The 12413-nt window shown below is 40.1% G+C and overlaps 1 protein-coding gene across 1 annotated transcript in view; it reads right to left on the bottom strand.

Annotated features, from left to right (window-relative positions):
• Positions 1–1018: 1018 nt before the first annotated feature.
• HAO1 (hydroxyacid oxidase 1) overlaps positions 1019–12413 on the bottom strand; it is a 47281-nt gene continuing 35886 nt past the window's right edge. Inside the window, exons 5-8 of the mRNA XM_010972714.2 lie at positions 11540–11631; positions 4660–4818; positions 4476–4545; positions 1019–1785 (exon numbers count right to left, since the gene is read on the bottom strand). Of these exons, the coding sequence (XP_010971016.1) occupies positions 1715–1785; positions 4476–4545; positions 4660–4818; positions 11540–11631 (392 nt within the window). The 3' untranslated portion in view covers positions 1019–1714. The remainder of the gene's footprint in view (positions 1786–4475; positions 4546–4659; positions 4819–11539; positions 11632–12413) is intronic.

Genomic DNA, 12413 nt, shown 5'->3' with positions numbered 1-12413 from the left:
TGTTTGTGTCCATTATAGTATTTATGAAAGCCCTAGCATTTAAAGGAAAAAAAAGAAGGAGGGAGAAGGGAAAGAGATGGAGAGATAGAGACAGAGAGACAGAATGACAATGACAGAGAGAGAGGCAGAGAGATCTGAGAATAAAACATTATAATAAAATAATAAAACATAATTATCGTGATCGTATTTTAAGGTAGTGATTCTCTAAATTGTTTCATTCAGTACTTTATAGTAAATGAACAACCAACAAGCTGGTGAGAAGACAATTTCAAAATTACTTTGGCTGCTAAGTTTCCCTCCCAGCTGTCAAACACCTGATTTGGGAATAAATGAAAGTCATCTGACCAGAGCTTCATGGACAGGCAGGCAGTGCAGTCACACAGGATTCCACACCCCAAAGAGGGCCTCGTGCTTGAGTTTAATGTTCTGTTGCTGGCTTGAATTCTTAATAATTTTGAGTTTGTATTTTATACGTAAAGGATGACAGGACCATGGGTCATGTGCTGGGGGGCCTGGAGCCACATTGTCCCATCTCCCACCACCTCCCCACCTCCCCACCTCCCCTAGACAAGACCTTGGCTAATGGCCCACCCACCTGACCAGTGACAGTGGCTCTGTCCACCCCCACCCTCCACTCTGAGTCAGGACAGATCACAGGGTGATGTTCAGACCCCTGTGAGGGTCTGTACTTGCCCCATGAGTACCCCCATGCCCCAGGAAACATGACATTCAATAGCAAATAAAAGCTACCATGGCAGGTTAAGAGAAAAACCTTGAAAGAAAGGGAAAGTTCTTTTTCATGCTATTTGAATTAGGGGCCATCATTTCATTTGGCAGGGGGCCTCGCACATCACGTCACTGGCCATGACTGTGAGCGAGAAAGAAGCAAAGGGATAACGAAGAGGGTCTACGAGGTATAAGAAAATTAACAAGTGTACATAAGGTGAACAGGGAAGACATTCGGGCTCAGGGATCAAAACAGTTGAATTCCATTTTATTACAAATGGACCAGGTAGAATCTTTTCAAAAATCGCTTTATTTCTCTCTGACTAAGAAGCCATCTCTATCATAAAATACTCAGATATACTAAAGATACTAAAGATGTGAATGGAAATCTGCATTCAAAGAAGGAGCATAGCTCAGGGTGTCAAAAAAGTACTTAGAAAATCACAAATTATCACCAATGTATCCCAGTTTTATCAAGCACCATCTCCTCAGTGTTAGGAATCCAAACCTGCTGTTTCTCCAAGGCACTCTCAGTCTTTTGAACCTGCACTGACAATTTAAGAACACGGTTTTAAGGAAATCCCAACACAATGCGGGTTAATAAACAGTGAGATCATTATCTTTGTACTCCACATGAGCTACCTCCAGTCTTACCCTGGGATACCTTTTGTTTTGCAGCACGTTAGCCTGCCAGGGGATGACGCTATCTAAACACATTTTCAATGTTTTCCTTTTTAACAGTTAATATATTTCCAGGATGCAAGTCCATTTCTTTCTAAAAGGTTCCTAGGACACCCATTGAAAAGTCAAAAGCAATGAACTTAAAATAGCAAGGGATTGCAGTTTTGTTGGAGAAGAAGGACACCCTTTGTATCGAAGTGGAGAATTACAGATTGTGGTCACTCTCTGCACAGTGTCTCTTTGTCAAGTAATACATGCCAAAAAAATAATAATAATAATAATACAGATGGGAAAATATTGTGCACTGTCAGATCTTGGAAACGGCCAAAGGATTTTTCCTCACCAATGTCTTGTCGATGACTTTCACATTCTGGCACCCTGAAAAAAAATAACGCATACATTTAATACGAAATGAATGCAATAATAATCAGGCAGGTAATCGTTTTCCCCAGGAATGTGAAACTTGACAAATGTAAGGTTTATGATTCAAGGTAGGCTTGCCAAATCTTATGTGGCATGAGACCATTTTTATTACCTAAACAGTCCTTAACACAGAATGACTGGCACATATTTTTATTAACACAAAGAGCATATTCTTTCTGCCACATTTAATAGAGAGGCAGTGGCTGAAAACTCTCTTTGAGGATATGTCTGTAGCAAATTAAAATGCAGAGTGAGGATTCACAGAATGGCATTCTTCTCACTGATACTGCATCCACACAGCTTCAGCCCAGGAGAGAGCAGACCAGTGATCTCCAGAACCCTACCTATGAGGACAATCTGGGTGATACGGATCACAGAAAAGGAAGCCCTCCTACCTTCAAAAGTGGGGAGTTGATAATTGACTCAAGATGACCCTTTGAATCTGGAGGTCCATTCTGAGTCAAATTCAAAATAGTCACTAGTGATAATGATGATTATTTACTTGTTCATTCCAGCAGCAAATATTTACTGTTTACATGTCACGTGCTGCTCTAGGCACTGGGGATACTGCAGTGAGGGCAACAGACCAAGATCCCTGCCTTACGTTTGGGATCTTGATAATTCTTACATTTTAGAGAGGAAACAGATAATACCTAATGCATGTAATTTAAAAAATAAATTATATAATAGATGATCTATAGAGGATGTTAGGTACTACAGAAAAATAATGAAATAATGGCAGGGAAGAAAAAACTGGAAGTTGAATGGGTGCAGGAAAGACTGCCATTGTCAATATGGTGGTCAGGATGGGACCCTGTGAGGAAGTAGGAAGTAGGCGTGACTTGAAGGACATGAGGGAGTTAGCCAGGTAGATATCTGGGGAAAGAGCATCCAGGCAGAAGGAACAGCCAAGGCCAAAGCCCTAAGGCTGAAACGTATCTGATGTGGTCAAGGATCAGCAAGGAGACCAATGTGGCTTGGGCAGAATAAGCAAGGGTGACAGTGGTAGGAGCCAAAGTCAGAGCAGTGACACAGGTCAAAGCACATAGGCCCTCACAGACCATCAGAGGGTTCTGGTATTTACTCTCAATAAATCGAGAACCATTGGAGGGTTCTGATCAGAAAAGTGCTGATATGATCTGAGTTAATACTTAAAAGGATCATTCTGGCCATCATTAAAAATCCACAAACAATAAGTGCTGGATAGGGTATGGAGAAGAGGGAACACCCCTACACTGTTGGCGGGAATGTAAATCTGTGCAGCCACTATGGAGAACAGTATGCAGGTTCCTGAAAAAACTAAAAATAGAGTTATCATATGATCCAGCAATCCCACTCCTGGGCATATATCTGGAGAAAACTCTAGTTCAAAAAGATACACACACCCCAATGTTCATAGCAGCACTATTTACAGTAGCCAAGACATGGAAGTAACCTAAATGTTCATCAATAGATAAATAGATAAAGAAGATGTAGTTTTTATATACAATGGAATACTACTCAGCCATAAGAAAGAGTAAAATAATGCCATTTGCAGCAATATGGATGGACCTAGAGATTATCATACTAAGTGAAGTAAGTCAGAGAAAGACAAATATCATATGATATCACTTATATGTGGAATCTAAAATATGATACAAATTAGCTTATTTACAAACCAGGGAGAGACTCACAGACGTAGAAACAAACTTATGGTTACCAAAGGGGAAGGAGCAGGGAGGGACAAATTAGGAGTTTAGGATTAACATATAAAAACTACTCTTTATAGAACAGATGGACAACAAGGTCCTACTGTCTAGCACAGAGAACTATATTCAATATCTTGTAATAACCTATAATGGAAAAGGATATGAAAAAGAATATACATATATATATGCAAAACTGAATTGTTTTGACGTACACCAGAAACTAACACAACATTGTAAATAACTATACTTCAATTAAAAAAATAAATAAAAGGATCGTTGTGACCCTGGGATCAGAATAGACTGGGACAGGGATGTGAGCAACGACAGACAGGCTGACTTGAAATATCTAAGGAAAGAGAGATACCAGTGGGAAGGATATATCCAAGATGAAGAAAGATGATGAAGTCTCCGGCCAGGATGGTGGCAGTGGAGGTGATGAGTGAGGTCTCCTTTACAGATAGCACCTCTTTGGATGTGATGGGACTAGAGAAACAAGGAGTCAACAGTGACTTAGGATGTTTGATCGGAGCAACTGAAACAATGGGATTTACATGAACTGAGTCTGCAGGTAGAGTAGGTTTAATGGAAAGAGTCAGTAGTTTAGTTTTAGAGTTTGAGATGCCACTTAGACATTCGGGTGGAGATGTTGACTAGCCAGTTAGATTTATCGTTCATGCATTATGAGATGAGGAGTATGATGTAGTATCTACCCTTAAGGTACTAATAAGACTCGCCAAAATATCCCTAATAAGACTGTCAAAGGTAAAAGCTACAGACAGCACACGATGAGGAATTCCTCCATTCAGAGAGCGTTCTGTGCTAGAGCTGTGAGTATGGATCCAACTTTAAACTGAATTACACTCCAAATGATTCCATCCCCTTCCCCCTCAGGTTCACTTCTCTCCATGAAGACCCCCAGATGAAAAGAAAGTTGTAAGTGAGGATGCCAAGTCTTACCACTCAGAGCCATGGCCAACCAGAATTCTTCCTTCAGTATCTCAAGGACGTCTTGGACACCTTTCTCTCCCTAAGGAAGTAAAAGACACAGATCTTTCAGGTAAGTCAGTCTGACTTGTTTCATGGCATTATTTTACTATCAATCATCCTGTTCTATACACTTACTGCTTCGTTCTTCAATTACCTGGCACGCCAAGCCCCAGATGATTGGTCTCCCCACAAACACAGCCTTGGCTCCCAGGGCCAGAGCTTTCAGAACATCAGTCCCTTTCCGCACACCCCCATCCAGGAAGACTTCCACCTTCCCTTCCACGGCCTCCACAATTTCTGGCAGAGCATCAATCTGTGGAGAGAAGAGGTCAATCATGAGATTCTATGCATTTTTTAAGATTATGAATGATTTGATTTGATTTGATTTTTCCTTATTAAAGAATAGTTGATTTACAATGATTCAGGTGTACAGCAAAGAGATTCTTGTTCGGATTCTTTTTCATTATGGGTTAACACGTTAATATTAATATCAGCCTCAATAACCAAACCAAACTTTGGGTGGGGTTCCACCCTAACCCAGTGAATGACCACTATTGCCCATTACCAACAACAAAAATTATTAGGGAGGTGGTGAATAGATGAAATTCCCAGTTTATCTATCAAACAAAAAAGTTCTCACTGTATATTGTTCATTTTTAAGGGAAAACTCATGAATATTGATTTTTTTTTAATTATTTCACTGAGCGATTCTAGCACCAAAGGGAGATTGTATGATTTTTAAATTTTCTAGTATTTTGCATATGCTTACTATATTCTTATTTTCCCATTAAGTAAACCTCAACTTCCTTGGGCCACCAACCATCTGACTCGGGCTTAGAGTGAAAGAAGCTAGGATTAGAATCAACAGTAAAATGACTCCCTCCTAAAATAAAAGAGGTGCAAATGTTAGCAACCAAAAACCAAAAAAATTTGGACTCAGTGGCTTACTTTTCAATCAAAGTCCAAGTTTTTTTTTCTATTCCTGATATTCAAATTCAAGCATCATGATCACAAAATATATATAAACACAATTTAAAAACACGTTATGATCTTAAAAGATACAGAGCTATTCTTTATTAAACACATAAATATAAATGAAGTGTCTTGCTCATCTAATCATTCTGAACATTATTTACTCATTGAAAAATCAATTGTTAAAATTCATCCTCAGATTGTGGTGAAAGCAGTGGTGTATAAAAATGCAAACACCATAAGTCATAATAAACTTAGTTTCTGATTTCCTGTCCAAAGTCCTTTGCATCCAGCTGCACATCGGAGAAGTCCCCCTGAAAAGATTTGTCTTGCTTTTAGGGAACGTAAAGTCGTGCACCTTCAAGGGCCTCATCCTGACTGGCAGTTGATGGGTTTATATCAGCACTAGAGGATATAAGATCTTCCTTGAGGTTGATCTGGTAAATTGCGCTATTGGTCCCAACTCTTAATACCCCTCTGAACCCACTCTTTTCCCAGGGCCACTTTGCAGTGTTCCCTACTGAAAGAAACAGAGTGCATTTGCCACTCCTTGACAGTGGCCTTGGCCTTGCAACCTACTTCAGCCAATGACACGTGAGCAGAAGTGGCTGAGTGCCATTTCTGGGCAGAGGCCTTAAGAGACCTCCCGCATTACAACTTTCTCTTGCATCTGTGCCATCTGCCATGAGAGGAGACTCCCCTGGCCAAGGCTTCCCCGTTAGCTGAGACCCAGGATAAATATTCAGCAAGCCCAGCTCTCCCAGCCAAGCCCAGTTGGACCTGAAACTTGGAGCACAGCCACCTAACCAGCACCAAATCCAGATCAGCAGACCCCAAGTTGACACACAGCTTCCTGGGAATAAAGAATGTTGATTTAAATCACTGAGTTTGGAGTCTAGTTTTACAGCATCATGCACTAACAGCTAACAAAGTTGGCCTGTAGCCAGTTCAGTTAACAGCCAATAGCTGATACAATTGGCTGCTTTGATGTAAATCTTTGCATTTGAAAGTGGAAACAATTCACAAGATGACCAGTAGGTCGAAGTCTGTAGCAATTACCCATCTGCATCCCCAAATATTTAAATATAAAATTAAGCCCAATCTCCATTTAAAATGCAAACAGAAGAAGCTACCATACATTCAAGTGCAGTTTTTCCAGAAATAATTGTGCTGAAATCACTCAAAGGCTTTCTCACTTCTCCTCTAAAATTTCAGAGGCTAAACTTAAAGAGAGTTTTATGTAAAAGGTTGGAGGAAGTGAAGGCAACATTTGGCACACGGCCCCTAAACGTTTGGCAGGTAACGTGATTTTCCCCTTTTCCTTCTGGCTTTTCTGCCTTGCCAAACATGCTTTGGATCCATTTACATACGTCCCTTTACCTATACATAGTCCTCCTTTAACAGTCAGGCAAGTTACATCAACATCTAAATGCTACAATTTCCAAGTGATGATGCAAGCTATAATTAAGCATATTTCCCCATTTGAAACCAAAACCAAAGAAAAATATTAGCTAGCTCGGGTTCAATACACATTTTCAAAGTCACGCACATCCAGTCTGTTTAGGATATTTCCAATGCCCAACCTGGCCTAAAAAGCAAACGAATAAGGATACTTAAAATGTGAATCCTGGGTTATACAACGAAGCCCAGACTGGTGTTTCCTGCTTCCGTGGACAAGGATGTTCTATCTGAAGCTGGGCATTTCTATCCTCCCTTTCCTCTTTCTGTAGCTGTAGTTGTGCTGGGTATACGTTACCCAGAATAATTCTGATCAGAGCAGATTACATAAATAAATATAGTAGACAAATCCACCATTTTATGACTGTAATGTTTCCGTCTTTCAAGCTTGCTGCACATCTAAGAGACCATTCATTTCAGCTTTTCTTTCCTTAGTAGTTCTTCAAACAACTAATTGTAGGCTTAGCACCAGCGGGGTTACAGGAAAATATGGTAAGATTCCAATATATTACTGCTCACTCATCCATCCATTCATTGATTTATCAAACACCCTATTGATGACCTGGTGGATCCAAGACACTATGCCAGGCAGCTTAAGTATCCAAAGAGAATCCCACAGGACTCTGGCTCCCCAAGAGTCTCCTCTTTCCTGTTCCTGCTCAAGGCATACTCTTCCAGGTCCTCCATATCCCATGAAACTCCCGCTCACAGGGGGCTCTCATCTTTCTACCTTCTTAGAGCAACCAGTGTTATACTCTTGATTTCAGATATTTTAGGTATAAATCCCTTTAAAGATCCCAAATCCAAACTGATGAACACAAACAAAAGCAGATAAAGCCAGAACTGCGTGAGTTAACGTGAAGGAGACAGATTCCAGGCCACTGCCCATAAACCCTCCTCTGACTCTCTATCCCACCCAGGCAGCCCCAGCTGGGAGTGGGGTGCCAGTTCTAACAAGCATGGTCCACATAGATCTGGCTGATTGTTTGCAATTGCAAAAAGGTCTGCAACTATCTCTCTCCTGACCATCAATTCCTTGTGATGTGACATTTCTGCTTCTCTCATCATGAGGGAGAAATGGGGCTAAAAGAGCCAGTTTTCCCACCCCTTGAATCTGAATCCCCCTTGTGACTTGTTTTCACTAATAGAATGGGAAGTGACAGTGTGCCTGTTCTAAGCCTAGAGCTCAAGAGGCCTTGCATATTTCCACTTACTCTCTAGGAAGTCCGTCACCTTGTGAGAACCAGCCCACCTAATGTGCTAGATGTGAGGCGATGCCCAGCCATCCCTGCTGAGGTCATCCTAAACCAGCTTGTCCTAGAAGACCCAACAGCTGACCACAGATGCATATGAATGACCCTAGCCAGGACCAGAAAAACCTCCCAGCAGATCTCAGCTCAAATTACCAACTCACAGAGTTGTGAAATGAATAAATGGCTATTGGATTTTAGCCAGTAAGTTTCAGAATGACAAGTTTCAGAGTGGTTTGTTACACAGCAAAATCTAACTGATACATCAAGTGTTTCTCAAAGGTAGAATTTCATGAATCCCTTTTAGAAGGAAAAATGAAATTTCTTAGATCTCATAGAACTTGTCCTAGGGCTCAATTTTAGAAATTCTGATTTAACAACCCAAAATATATTACACGAAAATATTTTACAGTTGAGAATTTTCACTAAAAAAGAATGTCACATTTTAAGCTTATCAGAACAAAACTGAAAAATAATGGGGAGAAGAAAGCTCTGAATGTTCAAAGACTCCAGAGAGTCTGATTTTAGACCCCAGTTTGAGATATTCTTATACTGTGGATTTTGGAAATTGATTTGATTCTGTCATATCATTCTCTAACTACCTCAAGATCAATCTTGGCCACATTATTACGGCTTTTGCAGTGATCTTATTTTTAAACTCTTTGGTGTAGCAGAAATCTGGCTGTGGGTCTCAGTGGCACTATATGTTAAGATGAATCAAAGTTAAGCTCCTATTTTAGGACTGCTAGTGATGAGTATTTCTCCATAAAGGAAACCCTGTGATTTATAGAAATGTAGAAATCATACAACCCAGCTTTATTTTTTGCAACCAACACAACACTCATTATGAAGAGGCTTAGGCTGAAAAGTCTGAGAAACTTACTTACCCAGCTATCAGCCCTCAGAAGAGGTAAGGTAAGGACTTGAACCCAAAATCTGGGTTCATTTCAATGCTCTTCCCATGACATCACACTGCCTCTTTGGCTCCAACTTATGATGTCACAGAATGTTCAGGAGAGCAAGTCCTTCTTTGAATATACTGAAAAATTCTACACCACAGCCTCCTCTAAGCTTTTTGCCACTCACTTCAAAGCCAAAAACACCTTTGCTATAAACTGAATCCTTTTTCACACTCCACTCATCGTCATGGGCCTGAGATTTGCTCTAAAAGTATGAGGCAAAATTCAAGCAAGCATCTCCTCTCATGTACACATCATGCAAAGGGGAGGGTCATTGTTTTTTTAGAAACAGTCTCTGAGACCACAACTCAAAAAGCCCTTTTAGATAAGTTTCCATATCCCCTGAGCCAGAGGGAAATAAACCACACCATTCAGATATTTTCCCCTTAAAACCTAGCTAGATGTGATTTCAGTAGATTTAGATTTTATTTTTAGAAAACAAACTTAATTTGGCCTGCACACTAAGTCTACGTCTTCATATACTGGGGAGGCATAAATCTGTGGAAAAGTCTTGAGCTGTGATCAACTTCCCTCTGCCCAAAGGAGGTCTTCACTCTTCCCTTCTATTTATCTGCAGGCAGTGTTCAGTATCACCTAAAAAGATAGGTCTAAGTCATGCTAAATTGAAAAGGGCTGAAAATTTCCAGTTTTACGATTTTAATTATTGACTGTGTCCAAAGACTTGGTTCGTTCCTACTGTTAGCCCCTTAGTGCTTCAAGAAAAACTCTAAGTGCAAATATATACATATTTGTATCCAGTATCCCCCTGTAGTCATTCAATCTGCCCTAAGACCTATACTACATCTACGGATTTAGCTAAACCAACCTGCTGATTTAAGGAACCAGGAACCCACTGCTACGTGGCTCACCTAATTGTTCTGTTCTACTTCCAACTGTTTGAAGACATTCAACTGCTCATCTCAATTAAAGCCATCCCATAATAACTATGATGAAATGGTTCTGACAGAAGGAGAGCAACGCATATGATGATCCAGCTCAGAAATGATGGTCTAGAATGTCCATCCACATTATTTTACATACACATTTAAATTTTGTCACATGGCGCTAGCTTTGCCTATGATAAATTAGATTATGGAATACTAAAGTTTAGAAGCACCAGAGAAATCATCTAATTGACTTTTAAACTTTAAAAGACAAAAAACTAAGGTTTGGAGGGGCTATTGCTTCCCTCTGCCCCGTAGCATCACTGTTCCCTTGGCTACCATAATGATTCAGACCACCTCACTGGTCTTCCTGCCTCCTGCCTCCTGCCTCAGTCCAATTTGTAAGACTCATTGCTGCTAAACAAAGGCTTTCCTATTGCATATCCAATGACTCATAATATTCAAGGACTTCCTCCCTGACTGGTCTGAGGAGGTGTATTTCCCAGGTTCCCCACTCCCATCAGATACTGCAAACAAAATTGATTACTCAGGATTCCCCAAACACATCCCACCCTTCCCATTCCACTTTTAGACCCACTTCTAAAACTGCATAGGAGCAGAGCAGAGATGAAAGGCAATTGCAACCCCATTGCCTCATCCAAAAGCATCTTGGTCACGTCTCCGCAAGTGGACGGCACGTAAGGAAGCCGTTTTTTAACATCACACCCCCACCTTCAGCTCCAGCCACCATTCTGGATCATGGATCCATGAAATCCACCCCTGGATATGCATCTGCCTGCATGAATTTTGATCCATTTCTGGGCTCCCCCAGTCCTTGATCTTAAAATTTATTCCTGCTTGGGCTCCTTGGCTCTTGTCCCTTTGGGGGCTAATTGCTCTCCTTTGTAATTAACTCCATCCCACATCATTCCAGCCAGTTTAGTTTACTTTCATACCTGGATTCTGGACCCTGATATACCTAGCATAGTGTGTGTGGTGTGTAAATACCATAGATGCACGTTGGATTTCCTGGGTAGCTGTAATAATTACTGGCAACTCTGGCTCCTCCGGGTCCCCTGTGAGATTCTGCTAGATTGATGTAGGGTGCAGCCTGGGCATTAGGATTCTTTAAAGTTTCCCAGGTGATTCCACTGTGCAGTCAAGGTAGTTCACAGCTCCGACAAAGTAGTTCATTTGCAGCGGACCTCTCCTCCCTGGGCCGTAGGACGTCTACCTTCTTTCCCCTCTTGCTCTCACTCTGTAGCTCCTCAACCCCCACCTCCAGGAAACTCATGGCATAGTCTTTTCTTTCATACTCCAATTTACAACATACCTAATGGTATATCTATGAATACAAGAATAATCCCTGCCCACAAATGCCTGCTCATTCAATTCAGGCTTTTATAAGTTCACCAATAAATAATTAGACTGAATAATGACCTAATTTGGGTAATTATTTGCCACTAAACTTAAAATCTGAGGTCAAAACTGGGGTAGAAATAAAAACTCACAGTGGCTGGCACTCCATCGAGCTGTCGAGCCCCATGATTTGACACCAAGATCCCATCCAGACCGTGTTTAACTGCCTCCTTGGCATCATCACCTAGAAAGAACAAGACAACCATCGTGTGGAAAAGGCAGCTTAACAGATGGCTTGGGTTTTAAGGCCAAAGCTTCCCAGTCAAAGGGAGCCTCACCTCACACGTATATACCTTGCTTGCAGTTAGCACAGAAATACACCCAAGGGTTAAATCTAGAATAATAGTGACGGTTTCTTCAGCCAGAAAAGGTTAACATTTATAACAATTTAATGATGAAATAAAGTGATTGATAGATAATAAATTGGCATGCAGTTAAAATGTATTTATCCTCATAAGGAAGTACCCCTGCTAAATATTTTTTTATTATTAACAAGATCATATTATTTAGTATTTAACATAATTACTCCTCTACAGTTTGGACAGCATAAAAGCATATATGTCACAAGCACTTTAAGGGTAAAAGGTGATGAAAAAGTCTATTTCAAAAAGATTCTTTAATACAAAGTTATAACTTCAGTAATTATTTTAAGTGATAATGGTCTATAATTGAATGTATTTTGCCCATTGATGTAAATAAAAATATAATATTAAAATATATACTACATCTCTAATCATGCTTCAGAATCTATTGATTTCTGAAAATACAGTTTTAAAACAGAATAAAGTTCTCTTAAATCAAAAAATATAATATTAAAATATATACTACATCTCTAGTCATGCTTCAGAATCTATTGATTTCTGAAAATATAGTTTTAAAACAGAATAAAGTTCTCTTAAATCAATTTCCAACTTTATTTTATATTTTAAACTATTATGCTCAGCATTCTCCCAATAAAAACCATTT

The sequence above is a fragment of the Camelus bactrianus genome, chromosome 19 (assembly GCF_048773025.1).
Source record: "Camelus bactrianus isolate YW-2024 breed Bactrian camel chromosome 19, ASM4877302v1, whole genome shotgun sequence".
Classification (NCBI taxonomy): domain Eukaryota; kingdom Metazoa; phylum Chordata; class Mammalia; order Artiodactyla; family Camelidae; genus Camelus; species Camelus bactrianus.
This window is presented reverse-complemented; position numbering and strand designations above follow the sequence as displayed.